The following is a 25,304-nucleotide window of genomic DNA, read 5'->3' as shown; positions in this document are numbered from 1 at the left end:
ACACCTCAAGAGGTATAAAGCGGGTTAGCAGGACAGAATGAGCTTGTGTGCATATGTACTTGCATATTATTCTAGATACTCCTTCTCTGGGCGGTGACTTTGGCAGAGCCTGAAATGGCATGAGGGAGCCAGCAATGCATATATCTGGGAAAAGCACCTCAGACTGCAAAAAGAGTGTGTGCAAAGGCCCTGAGGCAGAGCTGTATGTTGTGTCTGAATGAAGGTGACCACTGTTGCAGTCTGCCCCGGACTGACAGGGGTTCCAGAACACAGGACTTCAGATAGAAAATCAGGGTGAGTTAGTCACCCTAACAAGAGAAACACAAGGAGGCCCAAGTGACTGGAGTAGAATAAGCAAGGCAAAGAGGTGATGGCACCAGGGCCTGTGAGGACTGTGGCCTCTATCCTGAGTTAACGGAGAAGGATATGGTCTCAGATTATTTATTTATGTGGCCCTGAGGGTTGAACTCAGAGGTGATGTACCACTGAGCAGCATCCCTAGCCCTGTTGATTTTTCTTTTGAGAGAGGGTCTCACTAAATTGTCCAGGCTGTTCTTGAACTTGTGATCCTCCTGCCTCCAAAGTAGCTGCATTACAAGCATGCTCCATTAGGCCCAGCTCTGATTTAGATTTTAAAAGGCTGCTATTAGGCCAGGGTCGTGGCTCAGAGGTAGAACAATTGCCTAGCTTGCGCGAGGCACGGAGTTCAATTCTCAGCAGTCTACACGTAAACAAATGAAAAAATAGCCGGGTGCGGTGGCATACTTCTGTAATCCCAGTGGCTCGGGAGGCTGAGGCAGGAGGATCGAAGAGTTCAAAGTCAGCCTCAACAAAAGGGAGGTGTTAAGTAACTCAGTGAGACCCGGTCTCTAAATAAATTACAAAACAGGGCTGGGGATGTGGCTCAGTGGTTGAATGTCCCAGAGTTCAATCCCCAGTACCAAAAAAAAAAAAGTCTATCAACATCTAAAAAAATATATTTTTTAAAAGGCTGCTCTCACATGCTCTCACAGAAGTAATTAAGGGCGAAATGGATGGGCGCTTAGGGACACGGGCACAGAGGCTTCATGACCCTGCTGTGGCTGTGTTGGTCACAGAAAGCCTCTATTGTCTTACCATGAGTCACTTACCATGAGGTACTGTGCCCAAGGCTTTGAACATGCAGACCACACCATGATGCCTCTGCTTCAGATCACTCTTCCTACCTGGGACAACCAAAATGCTGGGTAGGAAAAAGTTTATTCAGTATTAAAAATATCAACTCTCGGGCTAGGGAGATAGCTCAGCTGGTACAGTGCTTGCCTCGCACTCGATCCCCAGTACCGCAAAAAAAAAAAATATCAACTCTCCTAGCAAGTCAGAGGCCCCGGGTTTCAACTACCTCCATGAGAAACAAACAAACAAACCAGGCTTAGGGAGACAATCCCATGCGTCTGCCTTTGAGGCATCTATCTATTCTAAAGTAAGTTGGGAACTGAGCTTTACTGTCCCCAGTCCCCATGCTGGGGACTGAATTCAGGGGCATTCTTCCACTAAGCTACGTGCCCAGTCCTTTTAATTTTTTTTTTAAGGCAGGCTCTCACTGAGTTGCTAAGGCTGACCTTGAATTTGTGATCCTCCTGCCTCAGCCTCCCTAGTCACTGGGATTATAGGTCCGGCCACCCATACCCTGCCGGAGTTTTCCTTTTGATGGGCCTATGGGGGCTGGGATAACAAAGCTCAAAGTTTGTGGAACCACAGTCCCTGAATTTGAATTTAGATCATCTCAGACTGGTTTCTAGTCTGTTGTAGAAGCATATGAAAATCTAACCTCCTAGTCCTCAAATTTTTCTAGCAAGTAATTATTAAAACACAATATTCAACACAGTAAAACAACAAAAATTAGACATAGAAGTGAATAAGACCCCATAAGTGAAAACCAACAGAAACAAGGACAACAAAAACAGGCCCCAAAACACTCGGGATACGAAACTGTCAGGCGCGCACCAAAGCCTTGCAGCATCTGCGCTCCACAATAGCCCTGGGCAGTAAGCACTACCACTATCTCTACTTGCAGACAGTGAAGCCAGAGCGCAGAAAGCTGAGGGATTTGCCTAAGGCCACACAGCTAAGTTACGGGCACTTGACTCCACACAGGCCTGTGGCCTTACTGTGTAGGGGTCCTCAGAAGTGGAAACCTAACAGGAAAGTAAGAGTGAAGCATGTAGCACCCTCTTTGGTCCCCACCTTCAGAGGTTCCCAGTGCCCAGGTCAGATTTGGCTGCCGCCTGCCACCCCTCACCACCCTCAGCATGAACCATGGCATTTCAGCGATGGGAGGGATGAGGAGAGATGCCTGGGACCATGCAGAGGCCCACCCAGTCACCCACACTGTGTGTTGGAGACATGCTAAGGAAGGTGATGACCAGGCCTAGACAGCACAAAACGGCACAGAATCCTCTGATGGCAGAACAAGTGGCTCTCTGGGTGACAATGTGGAAATATCTACTCAAATGCAAAACCTTCTCACCCTCCCACCCAGCAACTCCATTTTCCTCGGAATTCATCCCATAGCTCCTAGTATAAGGACACCCACAGCGCCAACATCTACCAGGGTGAGAGACGGAAACCACCCAGGCGTCCACCACAGGCCAACTGAACAGTCAAGTTATACCCACACGTATCACGGAGCCACTACCAAAAACGAGGTGGGGGCTGAGCTCAGTGCTCAGGCACAGGCGTAGCACACACGAGGTCCTGGGTTCAAGCCAAGGCACCCGAACGAATGAGTGAATGAAGGAAGGCATATTTTTATGTGTTGACTTTTCTTTTTTTCTTTTTGCAGTGCCTGGGATGGAATCCAAGCCTCATGCATGCTAGGCAAGCACTCTACCTCTGAGCTACACCCCCAGCCCAGGTATTGGCATTATTCAAATGTTCAAAATATAGTATTATAGTAATAGCTGGGTGCAGAGGTGCATGAATGTAATCCCAGCTGCTTGGGAGGTTGAGGCAGGAGGATCATGTGTTCAAAGCAATCCTCAGTATCTTAGCAAGACCCAGTCTCTAAATAAAATACAAAAACAGGGCTGGGGATGTGGATCAGTGGTTAAGGACCCCCTGGGTTCAATCTCCAGTACCAACAACATCAACAAAAAAATACAATATTAACTGGAAAAGGCAATTGCACAACATAATTTCTACCACTGTTTAAAATACTTTACATATACACATATATGTAGATATGTGTGCATAATTCATAGAAAAAATCTTAACAACAAACGGGAAAAGGACAAATTACATTTATGTGCTGTATGAAAATTTTACAGTGAAGATGGTTACTTTTACAAGTAGGACACAAAGTACACAGGTGCGCATTTATATCTACCTGTTAACTTGAAGGCTAAGAGCCAGATGTACACACTGAAGTGGAGGTGCCATCATGGGGCAGGGACACTCCCGAGGCCTGGGGCCCAATTCCGCCCACACCTGCACATGATCTGTCTTCAGTGGGACAAGCAATGGACCTTGAAGCACCAGGACATCGCAGGGCCCACCTGTTAATGCGACACAGCTGCTAACATGGATCACACAACCAAACGGATACTCTGAGCTCCCAGCAGGGCCCAGCCTGGCCTGGGGGAGTTGTGCCCGGTGGGTGAGACAAAGGGAGCATACGAAGCTTGCACCCCGCCTGGATGAGAGCCCATGTGGCACTGGGAGGGATGCTCTGTGACTGCTTCATAAATCTGTCTTGGGCCAGCCCCAGGGTGGGGGGCAGGGGGAGGCTGAAACAGAGGCTCTGACTGGGGTACAACCAGCAAGGTCAGTGGCCCATGTCCCCAGGCCCATCTCTTGGGCTGGGAACAGGGTGCTCCCCAGGCCAGGGCCCCAAGCATGCACTGATGGAATGCCTCTGGATTCCAAGGACATAACTCCCGACCCTCACTCTCCAAATATGTCAAGGCATATATTAAAAGTGAACTTGGGGACCCAACTTTAATGCACAAAATGTGTCCTGGGGCACCTTCCTCACTTGGCCTTCCAAATCAGAGCCGATAGCTGAAATTCGAAGTTTCTGGGCTGGGAGGTCTTTGACCTCTGTGCTCGAGTCATTGATTAATGAGAACAAGATGTTTGGGCCTGCAAAGCAGTCTCGTCTTTTTTTTTTTTTTTTTTTTTTTTTTGGTGCAGGTCCTCACACAGGGTAGGTAGACAAGCTCTCTACCACTGCGCTACACCCCCAGCCCTGCAGAGTAGTTCGTAGGGTCTAGACTAATTCAGCGTGGGGTCTTGGTGGCCCCTCCAAGACCTGCAAGAAGCCTCTCCTTCTTGCTCCACATCTTCCACCTTCCTTTCCATACAAACCACACAGGGAGAAAATGTACTCACTGCTTCCTGGATAAGGGTGAGCAGTTTTGAGATGGTGGCCTACATTTTGTCAAGACCGAGTTCATGCTTGACCTCTGGGATGAAGCCACCTGTGTGGCCCTCCAACCACGTTCTCACACCACAGGTCTCTGATCAGTCACTGAGTCTGCCAGCTGCAGTTAGCCTCAGCTCCACTCTTAATTTTTCCAGCTGGATCTGTGCACAGACAACCCCAGAGCCCTCAGCCCTGCCCATCTGTTCCCCCCACACTGGTCTCCTGGGCACCAGACATTTAACACGGCTTCGGAACCACGGCATGCACTCTGCATGTTGGGTCTCCCCCTTGAACTTTGCATTCCCAAGCCCAGTCGCCCCGAGGAGCAGGTGTCCTGCACTGCTGACTGCCTTTGAAGTGCCTTCCCTTCTTTCTGAGAACAGAGCCATGGAGGCCTCAGTCTCTGCAACCCCAATAGTCTACAGCAGTCCCTCTGCTAGCTAATTCCTTGGTGAGGAAGGTCTGGAAGTTGGGTGGCTTCTACAGGCAGACAAGCACAGCCTGGTCACAGATCAGAGACTGAGGGAGCTCCAAAGCATTAGAAAAACCCAAGCCACAGTCGCTTGAGCCACTACAGTGGTGGCATCTGGGCGGGTAAGCGTGGAAACCCTGGGCTGCCCAGCTCAGCTCTATTTGTTGAGTCCGAGACTTTGCTTACTCAGCTCCTGGCATGAGCAGATCAGACCTGTGGCAGCGCGTGCTTCCTTTCAGTCTGCGGCACCAGCAGCCCTCCAGTCTCTCCCTGGCAAAGCTTCGGTGAATATTTAACTTAGTAAGGTCTTTCTGAAGGGGCCCTGCAGATCACGTGGGCCTCCCCTGCTGCACAGATGGCCCTCATTTATCGTAGCCACTGTTCAGGCTGAGCTTGTCAGCCAAGTCTTGTTCTCTCTGCCAGCCCAGCCTAGGAGGGGACACTGCGGAACTGAGATCATGCTACAGCGTTACCAATAGACACGGGTTGGGTTTTGTGTGTGTGTGTGTGTGCTGGGAATTGAACCAGGGGTACTTAACCACTGTGCCACATCCTCAGCCACACCCCCTTTTTAAAAAAATATTTTATTTAGAGACAAGGTCTCACTAAGTTGCTGCGGTTGGCTTTGCATCTCATGATCCTCCTGCCTCAGCCTCCTGAGCTGCTGGGATCACAGGCATGTGCCACCACAACTGGTTGCAGTTTTTTTTTTTTTTTTTCTTTTTTTAAATATTTGGCCTCTTCCAGGAGCAAAATCCCCTTCTCCCAGTACTTTCCAAGGTAGTCCAGAAGGAATGTGGCTCCCTTTTTAACTTCCACAGGGGCCCAGACAGGAAGATAAACTCCCAAGACAAGCGACTCTGACACAGAGAGCACAGGAGGCATCTGCTGGGTTCCCTGAGTGTCCCTTGCTTCGACACCCTGATTCGACCATCTTCCCGTTTTTTGCCAAAGCATTTCATAAGCACTTGGATACCTGGAATAAAATGGTTTATTTACATAATAAAATTACACAGTTACATTCATATTCCAAAAATCTTCGATGACACAGAAGTTCATGTATGATCAGAAAAGCGCTGGAAGGAAGCCACGTGTAACAGGGCACAATGCTGCAAACACAAACACCAGACGCAGCAGCCTCAGAGGATTCACAGTGCTAGCTGGGAGGGGGCTTCAGCATGATTCCCTACACGTGTAAACGTAGGCAAGGGGCGAGCAGTCCACATCACTCAACACGACTGTGAGGAACAGCACCTGGGCCTGCCTCCGGGCTCATCCCTAATCACACCACACGCCAGGAGCACACCAGACCCCACCTACTCCTTTCCAAGGAGCCCAGGTGGAACTACCCCATCCTCAAAGAAACACAGTCGTTCACCTTCCTCAAAGGCACGTGCTCGGAAGGGATGCGCTGGGATCCCAACTCAGTCCTGCCATCAAAGCCTGCTGCCTGAGTCACTCTATCGCCACACAAACCTAAAATAATAAACTAAACCTATCAGATAATTTTTTAAGAATCATCACCAGGGGCTGGGGAGCTAGGTCTGTGGCACAGCACTTGCCTGGCATTCACAAGGTCTGGCTGTGATCTCAGCACTGCCCCTGAAACCACATCTGGTACAACAAAAGGGACCCCACGTCCCTTGGTCCTCATACCATTTACCAGGCAGAAACCCGGGTGTCCGTCGGGTTAAGAAACTGCCCATCAGAGGGGTCCAAGTGGAGGATGCAGGACCTGGGCCCGGCCTGCCCTGGGCTGCTCCCGCGTGCCACCTCTGGGCAGGCTAGGCCTGTTCGCACAGCCTCTCCAGGCTCGATCTTCAGTTCCATGCGCTGCCTGCAGAGGACGCACTGATTCACTGCTTCCGAGAAAGCTTAACCTTAGGACAAATGGGAACAACCTGGACCATATTTATTTATGATATAAGTCCCAGAATTTGAGAATCTTGATTATTTTCACGTCTATTTTTGCCATGGATAGATTTCTGTAAAAGAACTGATTTTAAAGAACCATAAAAACTGACAGTTGACCAAGGTTTTTACTTTCTAAGCATATGCTTCTGTAAGCAAGTTCTTCTTTGGAAATCACACAGGAGAATGGCCCAGAGAGCAGGCAAAGAAGCCTCCCCTGGAAAGTCCTTGCTGTGGAGCCTGAGGCCTGCCCAATCTGACCTTTTCTGAGCACCCTGAAGGCCACCGACAAGGGGTCACGTGGACAGACCACCAGGTGGATGTCACTGTTGTGGTCTGAGGTGATGAAAGAGCCACCTCCAGAACCTTCAAATCCCTGGACAAGCGTGTCTGGGTTCCCCTCAACCGCACCCCTCCCGGCTCCCAGCACGGGCTAGCGGTGCCCTCTGGTGCTGACGGGGTTTCTTACTGATGGGACAGACATTTAAAGGTCCACAACTAAAGGCCAAAAGCAAAGTTCCCTCTTTCAGACCCAGAGCCACGGCTGGGAAAGGAGCAGCCGGCTGATGGGGCAAACCATCCTGAATTCTTTGCACGGACAAACACAAGCACATGGCACGAGCTACCTTCAGATCAAAGTGACAGCTAGCAAGGGGACTCCCAGGCATCCTCATCATGCCACGAGGCTTCCTGTGCACATCCGTGAGGCTGTGCTGTGGTCTGCAAGGGGCCCAGGGGCCACAAAGGCGCTGGTGATGAGGACCATCGCCCGTAAACGAACACCGCGCTGGTCCCACAGCAGCGTGAAATGCTCCTGAGCACCCACCCCAGAGCTACGGGGAAGCGACCTGGCCACTCGCCCGGCCACTTCCAATCGGGAGGAGACCTGAGAACAGCCACCTCCAGGGAGAGGTGCCGGCAAGAGGACGGCAGGACACACGTGGCTCCCAGCTAGCTGTCTGTGGTGGTGACCGGGCTCTTCATGACAGCCTGCTGGCCCAGCCTGGAGCTCTGCCGCGGCCTCTCTGACCTTCAAGGAGGCGCCAGTGAGAGCAGATTTACGTTTACAGAGTCACCAGGAACTTTTTCAGATTTGAGGATAATTTCTTCAGCAAAGCCTCAGAATTTAAAAAAAAAAAAAAAAAAAAAAAAAAAAAAATTAAAGGGCTCTCGACTCTGAGCTTTTATCGATTAAAGCAACGGACCAAATGCAATCTTCTGACTTGGACCCACGTGACCGGGAGAAGCCTGGCGGTGCTGACGAAGCAGAGCCCCCTGCCTGTGTCTGCCCCTCCGAGGGCGCATGCAGCTCCCAGCCTCAGGCTGGGGGTCTGCATCGTCTGCCTACCTTCCTGGCACAGTGTATGGCCCCAGTTTCCCTGTTCTTATCTTGATTCCAATAACTGGATCCCGGGAGAATTTTTTTTTAAGGAACTGACCCAATTCTTCCTGCTTTCATGGTATACAAACTTCCCACTGCTTGCTTGATTTTTTTTTTTGTGGCACTGGGGACTGAACACAGGGGTGCTCTACCACTGAGCTACAGTCCTTGCCCATCTTATTTTTTATTTTGAGACAGGGTCTCCCTTAAACTGCTGAGGCTGGTCTCAAATTTTTGAAACTCCTGCCTCAGCCTCCTGAGTTGTTGGAGTTGCTGGGGTCACAGGAGTGTGGCACCGTGTCTGGCTCATTGCCTTAGATCCTTTAAGAAAACACCAGACTGCAAGAAGGATAAACCATACGAACATCAGGGCCAAGTTCTAGGTCATGTAGCTTTAAGAGAGAAACTTGAAGCTTTTCATTATACAACCCTCACGAGTTCCACAGGAAGCGCTGTACGTAAGGGCACCATCCATGGCCCCAAAACCCACCAGGTCTGCTGGTGTCAGGCTCAACACCAAGCTTCCTGGTACAAACGTCTCTCCTCTTGTTGAAACTTGTTTACTTTTTCCGATAGAACCTGGGTCTTCGATATAGTTTCCCTTCCTGAGTGTCATTAAATTCTCTTGCTCCAATTTTCTCTGATGCTCCAGGAAGTTTAAAATTATAATCTGTTGTGACGTAGGGAATTGTTCCTTCAGGTCCACGCTGAAATGGAAACACAAGTAGAACAATGGAGGCCTGTCTAGACTCAGCCTCGGGAGTGAGCTCCCCCTCACCTGGGAGCCAGCGTGAAAGTAAGTCGCAGCCTCCGGTGCTCAAGGTGCTGGCCTCCCCCCCTCAGAGGCCCTCGCCCACACCTCGTTCATCTGTGGTGTGGTCCTGCAGAGGCCACCACTGCTCTTCCCACGACCCCTTCCTGAGGTAAAGCTCCACACGTGCCACGGCTGGCAGCTTGGGGCTCTGAGGACACCACGACACTCTGGCTCCACTTCCCAAGAGATGCTCCAGCTGCAGCCACTCGCTCTCTGCCAGGGCCCAGTCGTGCCCCTGAGGGCTGTCCCAGGCTGGGGCGGGGGGAATTACCTGGCTCTTGAAGATACACTGTGGAATGGAAATGGCCCCAACCAGCAGACAGTTCACCGTTCTCAATTCTTCCGGGGGCACAGGAGTGAGGATGTGGTACAGTCGCTTCTCCATGTCGATGCCTCTACAGATTCCTTTAAGAGAGTTCACGGCACTAAAATCAGTCTTTCTGAAGACACTGAGGCTCCCTATCACTAAAAATTGTAGACTGGGGCCAGGGACAGTGCTTGTGCCTGTAATCCCAGTTATTCTAGAGACTGAGGGAGGAGGATGGCAAGTTTGAGGCCAGCCTGGGCAACTTAGTGAGATCCTGTCTCAAATTTAAAAATAAAAGTAAAAAAGGGGCGCTGGGGTTGTGGATCAGTGGTGAATTGCTTGCCTAGCATGTATGAGTCACTGGGTTTAATTCTCAGTACCACAGAAAATGAATAAATAAATAAAATTAAAAAGGTATTGTGTCCATCTAAAACTAAAAATATTAAAAAAAGAAAAAAGGGGGGGTGGGGTGGGGGCAGGGCTGCAGGTATTGCTCAGTGCTAGAACAATGCCTGTCATGTTGGAGGCCTGGGGTTCAATTCTCGGTACTGGAAAACAAAACAAAACCGTAGAATGCTCTTGAGTGGTCTTGAGAGGAAGTTTCAATTTTAAGTGTGTTACGCTTTCAGAATACAAAGTGCAACTCAAAGAACCCTGCTCAGTTGTTAGGAACCAAAATGAGCTAGAGCAAGAGCCATGGACTATTGTAGTCGAGTGAAAGCAGCACCCTGAGATCACGGCGGGACTCCGCCTCTCCCCATCACCGCTTCCTTACCTACGGCTGGCACCAAACGACACGGATTTCTGTGGAAATGCTTTTGAGAAATGATGTTGCACAGATCTGAAATGTGCATTTAACTATTTAAGGATTTTGCTAGTTGTCAGTTACTCAGCCTTCCAAAACTCCATGCTGACGCAACTGACCTCTGAGCTGGGAGCATCCTGTGAGCTGAGGTTGCGAAGGAGCTGGAGACCCACCTTGCTAGGCCTAGTGGCATCATCTCTGCATCCAGGTCACCTGACTTTGGGGAGGGCTTGAAGACAGGAATTTGGAGACCCCACTTAAGCATTTTCAGTAGCCCTTGTGGAAATACAGTGCCCAGCGGGCACAGGGAGAACACGTACAGGAACCCAGCATTATTTTGAAAACAGACACTATAAGAACTGCCAACAGACCAGATGTGTCAAATGCAGGCAAGGGGATGCCAAGGTGGGGCAAGGGTCTGTCTGAACAAACACCAGAGCAACCTGGAGGGGGCCACCCTGGGCCGGGGCACAGGGGCAGCTAGGGGGGAGTGGATCCACCAGGGCCTCGGTTGGACAGAAGACCCCACGTGGAGGCGTCCCCTTGCAAAGGGGCTGGAAGGCAGTGGGAGCACAGTCCAAAAACAGAGGCCAAGTCCCCACAGTGGGCGGGACGGCATCCAGAAAGGTGTCAGGGAAAGAGGGCCAGGTCAAGGCCAGTGGAGTCCTAGACACAGAGGGGCTTCCGGGAGAAGCATGTCTTTCCAGACCTCCCAGCTGAGAGACAGCTACAGTGTCCAGGCCAACCACCTTCAGTTGAAAGGTCCTTTACAGCAAGGTCAGGGACAAGCTCTACTCTCAACTCACCAAACCCCAAACAGTCACAGATGGGAGTCTGGGCCAGCAGGATGGGCCCCTTTGTGTAGCCTCTGACATCATCCAGGATCTTGCAAAGGCCAACCCAGCTGGCATTCACAGCATACAGTACGTGGGTAGGGGCAACGTCAGCGTGGGCAATCCGGAGGGCGACTGCATTGAAAGGGACCTGGAAGATAAATGGGCCCTTCTATCAATTTTTACTTAAAAAAAACTATTTTTAATTTTCACAAGCTGACTTCACCATCTAGGTCTGCCAAACTGCCTACTAAAAAGTAACAAACAGAGCACTAGCCTGGCACAGTTACCAAGGCACTGTAATAAAGATGCTAACATACACACAGTTCTTACACACCAGCACACCTATTAGACATCTCACCTGAATGCCCAGCACTTCCCTATCTACAGATACAAATGGATTCAAGTTTAAAGATGTCCTAAATCAGTTAAAGTCAAGGAGACTTCCAGCCAAGTATGTGGAAGACCGTTCGCCGAGTCTTCTGATATGAGAAAGCCAGAAGCACTCCTGAGAAAAGAATCCAGGTTTTTCCCAACCTGAACACAGTAGGTGAAGTGGGATGGACCACATTCCTGGAGCACAAGATAAATGAATAACACACAACATTCTAGGTAATTTCAAATTTTGAAGTAGGAAAGTATTTTGTTACATGTATAATTTAGACTTCAAAAATAAACCTGGGGGGTTGGGGAGATAGCTCAGTCGGTAGAGTGCTTGCCTTGCAAGCACAAGGCCCTGGGTTCGATCCCTAGCACCCAAAAAAAAAAAAAAAAACCTGGGCTGGGTTTGTGGCTCAGTGGTACAGCACTCGTCTAGCATATATGAGGCACTGGATTCAATTCTTAGCACCACATAAAAAAAGAAATAAAGATACTGTGCCCATCTACAGCTAGAAATATATTAAAAAAAAAAAAAAAAAAGTAAGAAAAAAGTAAACCTACAATCCTGGGAGGCTAAGGCGGGAGGATTGCAAGTTAGAGGCCAGCCTCAGCATCCTAGCAAGACCCTGTGTCTCAAAATAAAAAATAAAAGGGGCTGGGGCCAAGCATGGTGGCTCACACCTATAATCCTAGCAGCTCATGAGACTGAGGCAGAAGGATGGTGAGTTCAAAGTCGGTCTCAGCAAAAGCGCGGTGCTAAGCAACTCAGTGAGACCTTGTCTCTAAATAAAATACAAAATAGGGCTGGGGACACGGCTCAGTGGTTGAGTGCCCCTGAGTTCAATCCCTGGTATACTAAATAAATAAATAGGACTGGGGATGTGGCTCAGTGTTCGATCCCCAATACCCACTCTCCCAAAAGAAAACTAAATATAAAACAAAAAAGGTGGTAACATTTTTGGCAGGTAAGTTTCAATTCAGCTATAGAGTCATCTGTAAGCAAACAGATGACCCCACAAACAGAAAGCCCATCACACCAATTAGCTGCCCGACTATCCGACGGAGAAGACTTGGAGGCCTGTCCAGGTCCACCAACACTGCCTGTGCGACTTAGGCAAGGCCTCCTGCTGGTTGTGCCCAGCTTTTGAAGCTGAGGTGGGGACACCAGGGGCATTTTCCTCTCAGGCTACTACAGAGCCACAGTCATTCCATGTGAGGAGCCCTGCAAAAACTTGGCACAGAGTGGCAGGTCCAAAGTGGACAGGTCACACAGCGGAGTGGGCTTTGGGCTCTGCAGGTGTGCCTGGGCTTGAGGCCCAGCCCAAACTTGTACTAGGCTACTGTGGGCAGGCTAACTCCAAGTTCCCCAATCTCACAATCTGTAAAATAGGGACAGGAACAGGAGTTGACTCAGGCTCAGAACAGAGCAGAGCACAGAGCAGTCCTCTAAGAAACACTGCCTACAAGCCTTCTGTGATATCTGCCATTGCCCACTCAGTCACACACAGATGACGAACGCGCCGCTGGATCAGAAGAACAGAACACGTGGAACAGACACAGAGCTGTGAATGCCCAGCACCAAGCTGGCTGCCAGGGCTGGAACACCAGCTCTGCCAACTTCCTGCTGGATGCCCTATTCTCTGTGCACCTGTAAGGTAGAGAGGATTCCAGAACCTACGTTACGGGTGATTCTGAGGGTGACATGAGTCAACAGTTAAGGGGCTGGGAGGGGGCACAGCACGTAGGTAGTCATGAGAAAACCAAAGAGAAGATTTCTCCCACAAGTCCCAAATACCTGATAGGGCGTCAGGCCATGTAAAGGACTGAGTGGTTTTGGCACTGCGGGCAGCAGCTGGCCAAGATAACCTAACACTGCCAGTTCTCGAAAAATTCTGTTATGTGACTCCCTGAAAGGCAAACGAGAAGGATATAAGTGACTTCTTCCACACCCGCCATCACGCAGAGACCCAAGTGAGTCATCTAGGTGGCGCTCACGCCGCTCCCTGGGCTGCGCGCCTGCCCCGCACAAACAAGACCTGGGGGCCCGGCCGGCACCACACCCAGAGGTGCTCCCACCTTCGCACCTTCAGGTCTTGCCTTGAGGCGGTCCTGCGAGAAAACATGGAGCCCCAAGACTCTCCTTAAACTAAAGCTCCTGGCAAAGAGCTAGAGGCCACTTCTAGGTGTTTCCGCTGGGAAAACAACTGACTCTCCTTAGTAACTGCATAGCTGCGACAGGTCTGAAAACATTTTGCTTTTGTGATGCTGAAGACAACCCCACAGCCTCGTGCACGCTAGGTGAACACTCAACACTGAGCCACACCCTCGGCCCAGAGAGGGAAAACTTTTGAGGCCTTATCCTTCTAAGGAAGTAAAAATAAAATGCCTCATTGAATGGAAGGAAACTACTCTTCAGTCAGATGGTTTACTTACCTATTCCTTGAAGTTTTTCTGAATGAAAACTCTGAATAAACACTCAACAGTTTATGTCCAGTAAAAAGAACTGGACTCTCTTTATCTTCGTCAGCAAATTCCAAATTATCTGCGAATTCTGGAAGTTCATAGCCACGGTTCCTGACCTTGGACTTGCTCTTCGTGTACAGGCCATCCATGTCATCCACATAGTCCGGGGTGAGACTGGCCATGTATTTACTCTGGGAAGAGTGAAGCTGGACGACGTGGGTGGGAGACAGCAGCCGGATCAGGTCCATGAGCAGCAGGAGCCCTTCGTCTGTGAGGGAGATGACATGAGCACAGCTGGGGATTAGCAGGGAGCCCATTTCAACCAGAAACAGAACAGCCATACTCAGGCAAAGAAATGACCAGTCTTACAGTGTAGCTTGTTGCTGGGCACCCTGGTGCACGCCCACAACCCCAGCGATTCGGGAGGCTGCAGCAGGAGGATGGCAAGCTCAAGGTCAGCCTCTAGTGACTGCCCTATCAAAATAAAAAGGGCTCGGGAAGTAGCTCACTGGTAATGGGCCCCAGCACCTAGTTCTAAGCCCCCCTCTGAAAAAAACAGAAAAGAAAAAACTGAATAACTGGACTTCTTTTTGTCCAAAATATATAAGGAACTCAAGGAAATAAACAGAAAAGTAGCCCCACGTAATTTGATCACAAATAGGCAATAGCAGGGCTGGGGATGGCGCTTTGAGTGGCCGCCTAGCACTTGTGAGGCCCTGGGTTCAATCCCAGTGCTACCAACATAATCAGAATAATAATGGGCAAAAGGGCTGGGGTGTAGTCAGTGGTACAGCACCCGCTTAGCATGAGCCCAGGGTCTGGTCCAACCACTGCCAAAAAACAAACAAACAAAAAACAGACATTCCTCAAACGATATCCAAATATCCAACAGATATAGAAGACTGTACATCACCAGCTGTCAGGGAAATGCAAACCAGAGTGAGACCTCTCCCTCTGACAGAATAGCTAGAATCCAAACAAAGAAGCCAGGCCTGGTGGCACACACCTATAATCCCAGTTACTCAGCTACTTGGAAGGCTGAGGCAGGAGGATCTCAAGTTCAAGGGCAGCATGGGCCACTTAGTGAGTCCCTGTCTCAAAATAAAAAATAATACAAAGGGTTGGGGATGCAGCTCAGTGGTAGGGTGTGCCTGGCATTCAATCCTCAGGGCAAAAGTGCTGGGAGGATATAGAGAAAAGGGGACCAGGAGACCCAGTTGGCGGGAGTGTAAATGGTAACAGCTGCTGTGGAACCATGACTGCGGTTCCTCACAAAGTAAACGGCAGGCTGTGGTGGCCACACCCACAATTCCTGCGGCTCAGGAGGCTGAGGCAGGAGGATTGCAAGTTCAAAGCCAACCTCAGCAACTTAGTGAGCCCCCATCTCAAAAACAGGGCTGAGGATGCAGCTCAATGGTTAAGTGCACCTGGGTTCAAACCCGGGTACCAAAAAAAAAAAAAAAGGTGACAGTGCAAAGGAAAGGTGGTGACCAAAGGCTGAGGAGAGGAGGGAGGAAGGGACAGGGACGGGCTGGCCAACAGGCACAGAGCTGCAGTTCCACAGAAAAATGAATTCTGACATTGTGTTGCTAAAAAACGGTGACTACAAATAAGGATAACGTACCATGTGTTTCAGAAAAGCTAGGAGAGAGGACATTAAAATGTCTTCACCACAAAGAAGCGTAGTGGTGCCAGCCTGGCCTGTCCATGCAGTGTGCCCACGCCCCAAGCGTCCCACGGCACCCACACCCGCGGGCACTCGGCAGGCCGCCCTCTCTGTGCCACACAGGTGCATTACCTGCCACCCAGCCCATGGTGTTGACGATAAGCGGGCACTCTCTCTTATAAGAGCTGAACACGTATTTTATTATCTCAATATAATTCTCGCAGTTGTTCTCACAAGAAGGTTTCCCGTAATACACCATCTTCTGTGGCGTCCTCTGGTGGGTGAACGGCGGTCCTAGGAAGATAAAGAGCAGAGTAACAGGCCAGGTAGGGATGCAGCTCGAGGGTGACCATTCACAGCACACAACAGGAACAGCTGTGGTTCCATTTTTGGAAGAGAAAACTTTCATCTTAAGCTGAAGACAGGTTCTCTCTTCCCCAGTCACCAGTGATGTCCTGCTGTGGCCACGCCTTCAGCCAGCTGCAAGCACGTACTGCCCTGTGGGCAAACAGAAGGCCGCCCGACTCCCAATGGATCCCATCCTGAGGATGAGTGACAACCTCCAGCACTGCTTCCTGGGCCACACAGCTGACTGTTCTGCACACAGCCTCCAACTTTCACAAAAGCCCTGAGGTGGGCAGTGACAAGATCCCCACTTTTATTTTTTTTATTTTTTATTTTTTTTAATTTTTTTTTGGTGCTGGGGATCGAACCCAGGGCCTTGTGCTTACAAGGCAAGCACTCTACCAACTGAGCTATCTCCCCAGCCCCAGATCCCCACTTTTAGATGAGGAAACAGGAAGGGATGAAGAGAATGAGGTCGAGAGCTGACAAACATCAAGCTGGGCTGGAACTTAGGCTCCAGAGCTCCCACTCTCGAGCATGACATGCAATAGCCCAGCGCAGGCCACTTTCTGTCTCCTCTGACCAGGTACAGGGAGTAAAGCCAACGAGGCCAGTACAGCCCTGGGGCTGGTGACCAGCACAGGTGGGAAGGTGGTGACCAGGAGTACATGGTGACAAGGTCAGGACAAAGCCCTGGTCCACATGGGGAATACGAGGCTGCCTGGGACAGATTCTACATGATGGCAGTATGGCCATGATGCCAAGAGCTGGGATTCAGCAGGAGAGGCCAGGGATGCACACAGCCCCACTGAGGAAAGGGGTACGCAGCTGGGAAAGGAACAGATAGCGGGACTGAACACGTGCGAACACGCCAAAAGGAACTGCAGCCAGCTTCCCTACCACCAGAGAAAGAATCTGCAAACATCGAAGGTAAGCCTAACTAGAACGAACCCTAGAGTGCTAGGCTGGAATCAGAAGGCCAGGCATAAACTCACGGCTCTTCACACACACACATACACACACACACACAAAACAGAGAGAGGTACATGTGTATGTGCACATACCTAAAGCATGTGGGTTTGACACACGCATACCTCTGTCTACTGATGACAAGAAGCCATGATGCCCCAGATGCAAGGAGCGACCTATTGCAAAGACTCTGGTTTCCTTTCTTCTCTCTCTCTCTTTTTTAGTACCAGGGATTGAATCCAGGGACACTCCACCTCTGGGTTTTCATTTTGAGAAGAGCCTTGATAAATGGCCAAGGCCAGCTTCGGCCTTGTGATCCGCCTGCCTTGGTCTGCCGAGTCTGTGGGATCACAGCTGGCACCACTGCACCTGGCTTTCAAATACCAGCCTCGGTTAAAAGAGGGCTGGGCTGTGGGTCAGTGGTGGCACACTCGCCTAGCAGGTGTGAGGCACTGGGTTTGATCCTCAGCACCACATAGAAATAAAATAAAGGTATCGTGTCCACCTACAACTGAAAAAAAACAAAAATTAATGAGGAATATTGGAGCATGCCCCTAATCCCAGAGACTTGGGAGGCTAACACAAAAGGATCATAAATTTAAGGCCAGCTTGGTCAACCTGGCAAGATCCTATCTCAAAATAAAAACAAAAAGGGCTGAGGATATAGTTCAGTGGTAAAGCACCCCTGGGTTCAATGCCTAGTAATGAGGAACAGTATATTTACATAGTCTTAAAGACAAACTCTAAGCATAACACAGTCGTAGAATTGAGAGTCAGAATGGAAACATTCTTAGAAAACGAAAGCTTCATGACACTAGATCTGGCAACTTCTAAATGCCATAGAAATAAAGAATGCAATCAAAAAATGCAATATTTACCGGGCATGGTGACACATGCCTGTAATACCAGGGGCACAGGAGGATCATGAGTTTGGGCCAGCCACAGCAACTCAGCAAGGCCCTGAACAACTCAGGGAGACCTGTCTCTAAATAAAATACAAAAAGGGACTCCAGATGTGGCCCCTGGGTTCAAGACTCAATACCAAAAAAAAAAAAAAAAGTGCAGTATTCAAGGACTTCAGTAGACATCTACTCTAAGACATACAAATGGCCAGCACGGTGGCATAAGCCTCTCATCCCAGCAACTCCGGAGGCTGAGGTAGGAGATCACAAACTCAAGGACAGGCTCAGCACTCCATGAGACTCTGTCTCAAAATAAAAAGGGCTGGGGGGCTGAGGTTGTAGCTCAGTGGTAAAGCACTTGTTTAGCATGTGTGAGGCATTGGGTTTGATTCTCAGGACTGCATATAAATAAATTAAAAATATATATATATAAAGGGCTGTGGATGTGACTCAGTGGTAAATTGCCTCTGGGCTCAATCCCCCCCAAAAATGATATACAATCAGCCAATAAACACAAGGTTAAATATAAAACCACCATATGACACAGTAATTCCACTTCTTGGTGTGTATCTGGGAAAACTGGAAGCAGAGACTTGAACAGGTACCTATGCCTCATGTTCCTCATAGCACTATTCACAACAGCCAAAACATGGAAACAACCCGAGGGTCTACCAATGGCTGTCCGGACAAACAACATGAAACACGTGGAATGAAATAACATTACTCAGTTGTACAAAAAGGAATTAAATTTTGTTCTATGCTACAATGTGGAAGGACCCTGCAAACATGGCGCTCAGTGAAATGAGTCCGACAGAAGGACAAGCACTACATGATTCTACTCATAAGGGGTTATCTACACTAGGCAGACTCACAGGGACACAAAGTAGAAGAGAACCTGCCAGAAACTAGGGGATGAGGGAGAAGGAACTTTTGTTCAATGAGTATGGCTTTTCATATTAGAATAATCAAAAAGTGTTAACAGAGGTGAGGGTTACATAACCTTGTAAATGGATTTATGCCACTGAATTATATATACAAATAGGTAAAACGATGAATATATTCTGTATATTTTATCATTAAAATAAAGCAACATGGAATTCCATGTTGGCTTCTGAACCAGAAAAAGGATATTACCAGGCAACCAGTGAATTCTGAATGATACCTGCAGACAGGTCAACGGCATTGCACCACTGTGCATTTCCTGGATCGAACAGTTGTAGAAGGTCACATGAAACAGTAATATTGGACAAGGTGTGCTTTCAATTTACACAAAGCAAGACAAGCAGCAGTTCCACTTGCTAAACGGAAACACGCCCTTGTGGGCGTGCAGAGGCTGGAGGTGCGAGAAAGACCTGTCTCATGGAGCGTGCTCACTTTCTCCAGTCTATATTGTTACACAGAGTTTTTGGCAGGTGTCATTCCTTTTGATTTTATAAAACCAAGACCATGAAGAATTATGTAATACATACCCAGAACTGGTTCTGTGACATTAAGCAAAGAGATGCAGCCGGGAGGCGTGAACTCTGTCTGCCCCAGGTCACATTCCAAATAGTCAATGCAGGGAATACTGGAAATGTTTAAAAAGGAAAAGAAAGAAAATCTTAACTAGCTTACCCAGTGGAAAGGAGAAATCAGATAGTAATGGTTCTACACGACACAGTAGTAATCCACTCTATGCAGCCTTTCAGGTGGAATGCTCCAGAGACGACCATGGAGCGTAGGCAAGGTCACAGTGACCCTGCACAGCAGGCTCGCGACTTGGCCTCTCCTGCGATTCACTTCAGAACAACGCATCCCACTCTGAACCTGTGCATCTGCACGTCGGCTCCACACACACCCTGCCTTGGTAGTCACTGATGGCAGCGCAGTGCTGGGTGCCTGCAGCCCAGGGGCCGTGCACTCCCACGACTGCTGGAGCAGCTCTGCACAGCCCTGTACAAAATCTCCACAGAGAAGGCAGGCAGTTCCGACACAACCTCCAAACAGAGACCCTACTCCTGTCTAAAATCTAGCAATATCCAAGAGAACAAAAGCTCTCTTACCTATTTAACAACTGGTTAATCAGGTATCTGTTAAATGTTGACTTTCCAACGTCCTGGTCACCACAGACCAGAATGACAGGGCAGCCATCTGCTTCTTCTGAAGATGAAACAAACATTGGCCCAGAATTAGTTTCTTCTTCAGTACTTTAGCCATGAGCAGGAGTTCTCTGAGGCTTCAGTAGGCACAACTGAATTTACCAAAACAAACTACTCACCAGAAGACACACTCACTAACTCCTCCAGAGCTGCCAGGGCACTCTCACTTAAATTAAGTGCTTTTTTCCTTCTCTCTTTTCTGATGCCAACAGACCTCAAGGCTAAATATTCAGCGTTAATCTGAAACGTTGTAACCTGCAATATAACACTTTAAACTTTAAGGAACAGTGAAAACAATATACATTTTTCTTCATTTCTAAACTCACAAGCCTCACACAGTTGTAAACTACATAAGATAAATTTGGTCCCTCCCTTTCTCTCACCACCCCAAATCCAATCCATCCGCAAGCCTATCAACCCCTCCTGAAGCCATCCATGGTCTGCCTCACAGTTAGCATATGCTAACTCCTGAACTTCCAGGACCTCTGCAGAAGGCTCCTCAGAAAATAAAAAGGCCTGGAAACCTAAAAATGATCGTCATAAGAAAAATTCAAGAGGGCCCACAGCTGTGGAACAAGTTGGTGATATGGATTAAAGTTAAAGCAGAGGGCTGGGGAGATAGCTCAGTTGGTAGAGTGCTTGCCTCGCAAGCACAAGGCCCAGAGTTCGATCCCCAGTACCGCAAAAAAAAAAAAAAAAAAGTTAAAGCAGAGTCAGGCACAGTGGCACTCACTGTAATCTCAGCGGCTCCAGAGGCTGAGGCACGAGGATCATAAATACGAAGCCAGCCTCAGCACTTTAGTGAGACCCTGTCTTAAAAAAAATATAAAAAAGGCAGGGAATGTGGCTCAGTGGTTAAGTGCCCCTGGGTTTAATCCCCAGTAACAAAAAAAAAAAGAAAAAAAAGCATAAGGAATAAAACAACAGCGTTGGTTAAGTCTTGGGTAAGGAGCCGGAAATACATGTCAGATCCAGGCTATTCAGAGCATTCACCTCCAGGTGGTGGGGGCTTGGGAACATGTCCTCCTGTGGCCCCCATCAAGCTACTGAATTCTATAGTGGATTAAAATGCAATCGAGAAGGATGCCCCCACTGTCCCACTCCATGTAAACCTCCACACCCAGTCTGCTACCCACCCAGTGATGACCCTCATCCCATTCCCACTATGGGAAAGACATCAGAAGTGGTGTTCTGGGCTGGGGTTCAGCGGTAGAGTGCAAAGCGTGAGGCACTGAGTTCAATTCTCAGCATCGTGTGTGTGTGTGTGTGTGTGTGTGTGTGTGTGTAAAATATGTAAAAATATAATAAATAAATAAATGGTCCATCAACAACCAAAAGGGACCTCTGGCTCTCCCTGGGCACCTACTCCAGCAACTATAAATGAACTGCCTATTCCTCCTCAGGCCATGAGTCTGGGAACCAGACCCTCCCAGTGGGTAGTGGGTTGTTCCAGCCACCCTCCCCTCTCCTCTGTACCAACCCCACCTGCTGTGATCAAGTATGGTGTTTTAAATTTTTATCTTGGGGGGCTGGGGAGATAGCTCAATCAGTAGAGTGCTTGCCTTGTAAGCACAAGGCCCTGGGTTCGATCCCCAGCACCAAAAAAAAAAAAAAAAAAAAAAAAAAAAAAAAAAAAAAAAAAAGTCATGTAAGTATGATATAAATTTCAAAAATAAATAAATAAATAAATAAATTTTTATCTTTTTTGTTGTTTTTTTGTGGTATTGGTGATTGAATCCAGGAGTACTCTGAGCTACATCCTCACCCTTTTTATTTTTTAGTAGTAAATGGACACAATGTCTTTATTTATTTATTTTTATGTGGTGCTGAGGCTCAAATCCAGTACCTCACACATGCTAGGCAGGCGCTCAATCATGAGCTACAACCCCAGCCCCCTTTTAACTTTTTGAGATGAGGTCTTGCTAAATTGAGCAAGCTGGCCTTGAAGTAGTGACCCTCCTACCTCAGCATCCAGAGTTTAAATTCCATCTTAACCAAAACAAAACTTTCCTGATCACACGGACCCTCCCATCACTGCTTCACTTCCTTCCTTCTCTTTACAGCAGTCTTTACCACTAACCCTCCAGTTCACTCTTCCCAAGCTCTTACCCTTACTCCACTCAGGACGTCCCCTGCAATCCAATGAAACCACTCTTATGCAGACCCTCCTCCTCTACCCAGCGCTCCTTTCTCCATCTTCCTGTCATCACTCTCTCCTTAAAGACCTCTGATCCCAGACCACTCCTTTCAGGCTCTATTGCTGCTCCCTGTCTCTGCCTAGACCTTTGGCCCTCTCCCTTCCTTCTATACCAACTGCCTCCCAGTCATTACCCATCTCATGTTCTCAAGAACCCTCTCTGCTGTCCATTCCCAAATTTACAGCTCCAATCTCCTCCCTCAATTCTGGCTCACACACTCCACTCACTGCCCAGCTGATGTTTATAGCTAGATGTTTAACAGGTATCTCCAAGTCAGCATGCCCTGGCTCCTTGCTGCAGTGCCCTGCCTCAGTCAGAAGCAACTCTATGTACCCAGAGGGTGAGGCCAACAAGTTTGGTGCTACTCCATGATTCTTTTGATTTGGGTGCTAAGGATCAAACCCAGAAACTCATGCATATTAAGCACAATGAGCTACACACCAGCCTCTGTGATTCTTCCTCACATCTCACATCCAATCTGTACACTAATCCTATAGATTAAGTCTCTGATGATGTAGCTCAGCCATAGATCACTTGCCTAGCATGAGAGAGGACCTGGGTTCCACCTCTTGTACCAAAAAAAAAAAAAAAAATCTACAAATTAGACTCAAACATCTGGCTCATGGGAGACATTTATAGCAATGGAACTTGACTTCAGATTAATAACACAGCCATCAAAAATTTACAGGTGAGGAGAGAGAGATGAGTGTGTGAGGTATTTAAGTCATTCTTCCGTTGTTTAGAAAGTAACCATTAACCAACTACAGCATGAAATGATGGCCTCTGCTAGACATGAAACCAAGAGAGGGACGAGAGGCACAACCTTTCTATACCAGCAACTTTCTAACTTCTGACAGCATGACATTCTGTAGGATCTACCACACTAACAGGACAGACAGACTCATCTTCCAAGACAGCATCCTACATAGTCACTTGATACGACCACTTTGGTGCAAATAATTAGCAAAACTCTGGATAAACTGGTAACTGGTTATACCTCTTGTGTGAAAATGTAAGATAAACCTGGATAGCTGGTTAGGAAGTTCACAGTGGAGGTTTTCAGACGTTCTAGCATCACAATGGAACACAGAGGAGAAAAATTCTTCATCGACCAACATCTGTCCTCTGTAGAAAGAAAAACAAACCACCTTAGAAAGAGCAATTCAGCTAAATTCTCTGCTCACTAAGGTAGCATCTCCTCAAATTAACTGTAAACTTTCTGAGAATTGGAATTATGTTTCAGTCTTTTTCAAACCATAATGCATAGTAGGGATACATGGAAGTCAACCCACATTTGCCACATATGGCTCATGGTCTTGACAATTTTCATTGTTTGAAAAATAACAAAGTTAACTCTTACAACTCCCAGAGGGGTTAAATAAAGTGTTTAGCACAATATGGAGACAACAGTAAGCATTAAAAACTATTAACTTTATGATAGTAGGCCATTGTTAAATTACTCAGTTCTTTTCATTACCCAGGTTAAGATGAGATCTGAGCAAAATCCGGGCTTCCTTTCTTATCTCTTTCTCACTTTTCTCAGGCATGGAGTAATGGATTGCATTAATGGTCAGGTACGCATGGGTATAGGTAGAGAAGATATCTTGGGCAGGCTGGCCTTGGCTGATGATATAACCAAACACCTCCACCTGGCCATAGAGGCAAGTCAAACGACAGATTCCACTAAAAGTAAAAGTCTAGGGGGGAAGGAAAAAAGGCAGAAATAATATTACAGATCCTATTACTAATGATAAATTCTAAAATCTTAATTTTCTGAACCCATATCACTCTTCTCTTTTCTCATCAGTTATCTCTCTCTCCCCCATATTCACTTTTTTTTTTTTTTGGTTCTTTTTAGTTACACATGACAGTAGAATGACTGACAAGCATTCCTTATTCTCACATGGTCTCCCTCTCCCTTCTTTTCCCCATCGCTGGAGAGGTCGGCCAGCTGTCCCGGCTTGCCATCAGAAGGCAGCGGACATTCAGGCCACAGGGCACACTGTACAAAGTGACCAAAACGTGCTTAACGTTTTTCATCTAAGATCATACTCCGTGGCAGCTCGGGGTAAAGCCTGTGGATACAGACACGTGAAGCACTGAGGGTCCCTAAGACCAGCTGTGCGGTCCGCCTGCTTTGCACTCACTCTAGGAACCCATCCTCACCAAGGCCCATCGCTTGCCAGGTCTTTCCCGTTCCTGGGTTTTCACTTCCCCGCAGCATCGCAGGGGAATCTCTCTGACCAGCGCTTGTGCTCGGCTGCCTGAGTGGACTCCCAGCTCCGCCCCTTCTGCTGCCTAACTCGGGCAAGTCACCCGTTCCTCGGTGCGGAAGCGCAAGCAGAAGGACGCTAACTGCTGCGCCCAGGGCTGGGAGCACCGAAAACAGCGGCATCCGCGAGCGCCCAGCACCAGGGGGCCCTCAGCAGAGGCGGTGGCCGCGCCTGTTCCCACCGGATCGGCAGGCGCCACCCACCTGCTCCGCCGGCAGCAGCAGCAGCGCGCGGCCCGGGCCCAGCTGCCGCACGGACAGGCCCGGGAGCTTCTGGGGGCCGCTCGCGGAGGCGGCCGGTTCCGGCTCGGGGCCAGGGGCCGGGCCGGGGTCGGGGTCCGCGGCCTTGGGCCTCCGCGCCGCCGCCGCGCGGGAGCCCTGGCCGGCGCCCTCGCACCAGTCCCCGCCCGCGGCGTGGGCCTGCAGCAGCCGCCGCCGCAGGCGCCGCCGGCCGCTCCAGCGCAGTGTCCAGAGCCGGCGGCGCGGCCGGCGGCTGAGGATGAGCTGGGGCCGGGCCTTGCGGACCCGCAGCCACGTGGAGCGGCTCGGGCCGCGCCGCAACAGCAGCACCGAATCCGCCATACTGTGCGTTCTGCTCCCGCCGCGCGCGAATCTCGCGAGGCCGCGGGGCGGAGCGACGGGACCGCCGGCAGGAGCGGCCTCGGGGGTGGCTGGCGCCCTCTGCCGGCGGCCTCCGGCAGCACACGAGGGTGTCTCAAATGCCCCGCAGAGGCTGTAGCAGCGGGCGCCATTTACATTATGCAAAAGTTCCAACCCCGCGGACCTGAGTGGGAAAGCCAAAAACCCCAGGTCTGGCCACCAGGCCTCCTCCGGAAATCCACCTGGGATTTATTTTTCCTCTAGAAAAAGCTCCAGGATTGGCATTTTAAACAAAATTGGTCTATTTGCATACCTTTTGTTTTGCATGCATTTGCCTTTGGGCTGAAGGGACCAACCCTGGATAACAAGGCTAAACTATGATGGTTCACTCACAATTTCAATGTCAAAAAATTGGGAACTGTGAGTGGGGATATCAATTCAA

The 25,304-nt window shown here is 49.0% G+C and overlaps 1 protein-coding gene across 1 annotated transcript; it reads right to left on the bottom strand.

Annotated features, from left to right (window-relative positions):
* Nucleotides 1–8,199: 8,199 nt before the first annotated feature.
* On the bottom strand, nucleotides 8,200–24,857 carry Nol9 (nucleolar protein 9). Its single transcript, XM_047563170.1, has 12 exons — nucleotides 24,467–24,857; nucleotides 23,468–23,687; nucleotides 22,988–23,115; nucleotides 19,912–20,047; nucleotides 19,697–19,793; nucleotides 19,124–19,221; nucleotides 15,571–15,732; nucleotides 13,743–14,040; nucleotides 13,105–13,216; nucleotides 10,902–11,079; nucleotides 9,255–9,388; nucleotides 8,200–8,876 (listed from the first exon to the last, which is right to left on the bottom strand). Exons 1-12 carry the CDS (start codon nucleotides 24,842–24,844, stop codon nucleotides 8,730–8,732), a joined length of 2,088 nt encoding a protein of 695 aa, XP_047419126.1. The 5' UTR covers nucleotides 24,845–24,857; the 3' UTR covers nucleotides 8,200–8,729.
* Nucleotides 24,858–25,304: the final 447 nt, after the last annotated feature.

This window comes from Sciurus carolinensis, chromosome 1 (genome assembly GCF_902686445.1).
Source record: "Sciurus carolinensis chromosome 1, mSciCar1.2, whole genome shotgun sequence".
NCBI lineage: Eukaryota > Metazoa > Chordata > Mammalia > Rodentia > Sciuridae > Sciurus > Sciurus carolinensis.
This window is presented reverse-complemented; position numbering and strand designations above follow the sequence as displayed.

Excerpts from the sequence above, each read along its gene's own strand:
- Nol9 (XM_047563170.1), bottom strand. The coding sequence starts at position 24,844 with ATGGCGGATTCGGTGCTGCTGTTGCGGCGCGGCCCGAGCCGCTCCACG. Across the intron at positions 23,688-24,466 it reads TGCTGCTGCCGGCGGAGCAG|ACTTTTACTTTTAGTGGAAT; the intron begins GTGGGTGGCGCC and ends CTTCCCCCCTAG. Across the intron at positions 19,794-19,911 it reads GTTAGTGAGTGTGTCTTCTG|AAGAAGCAGATGGCTGCCCT; the intron begins GTGAGTAGTTTG and ends TTTCATCTTCAG.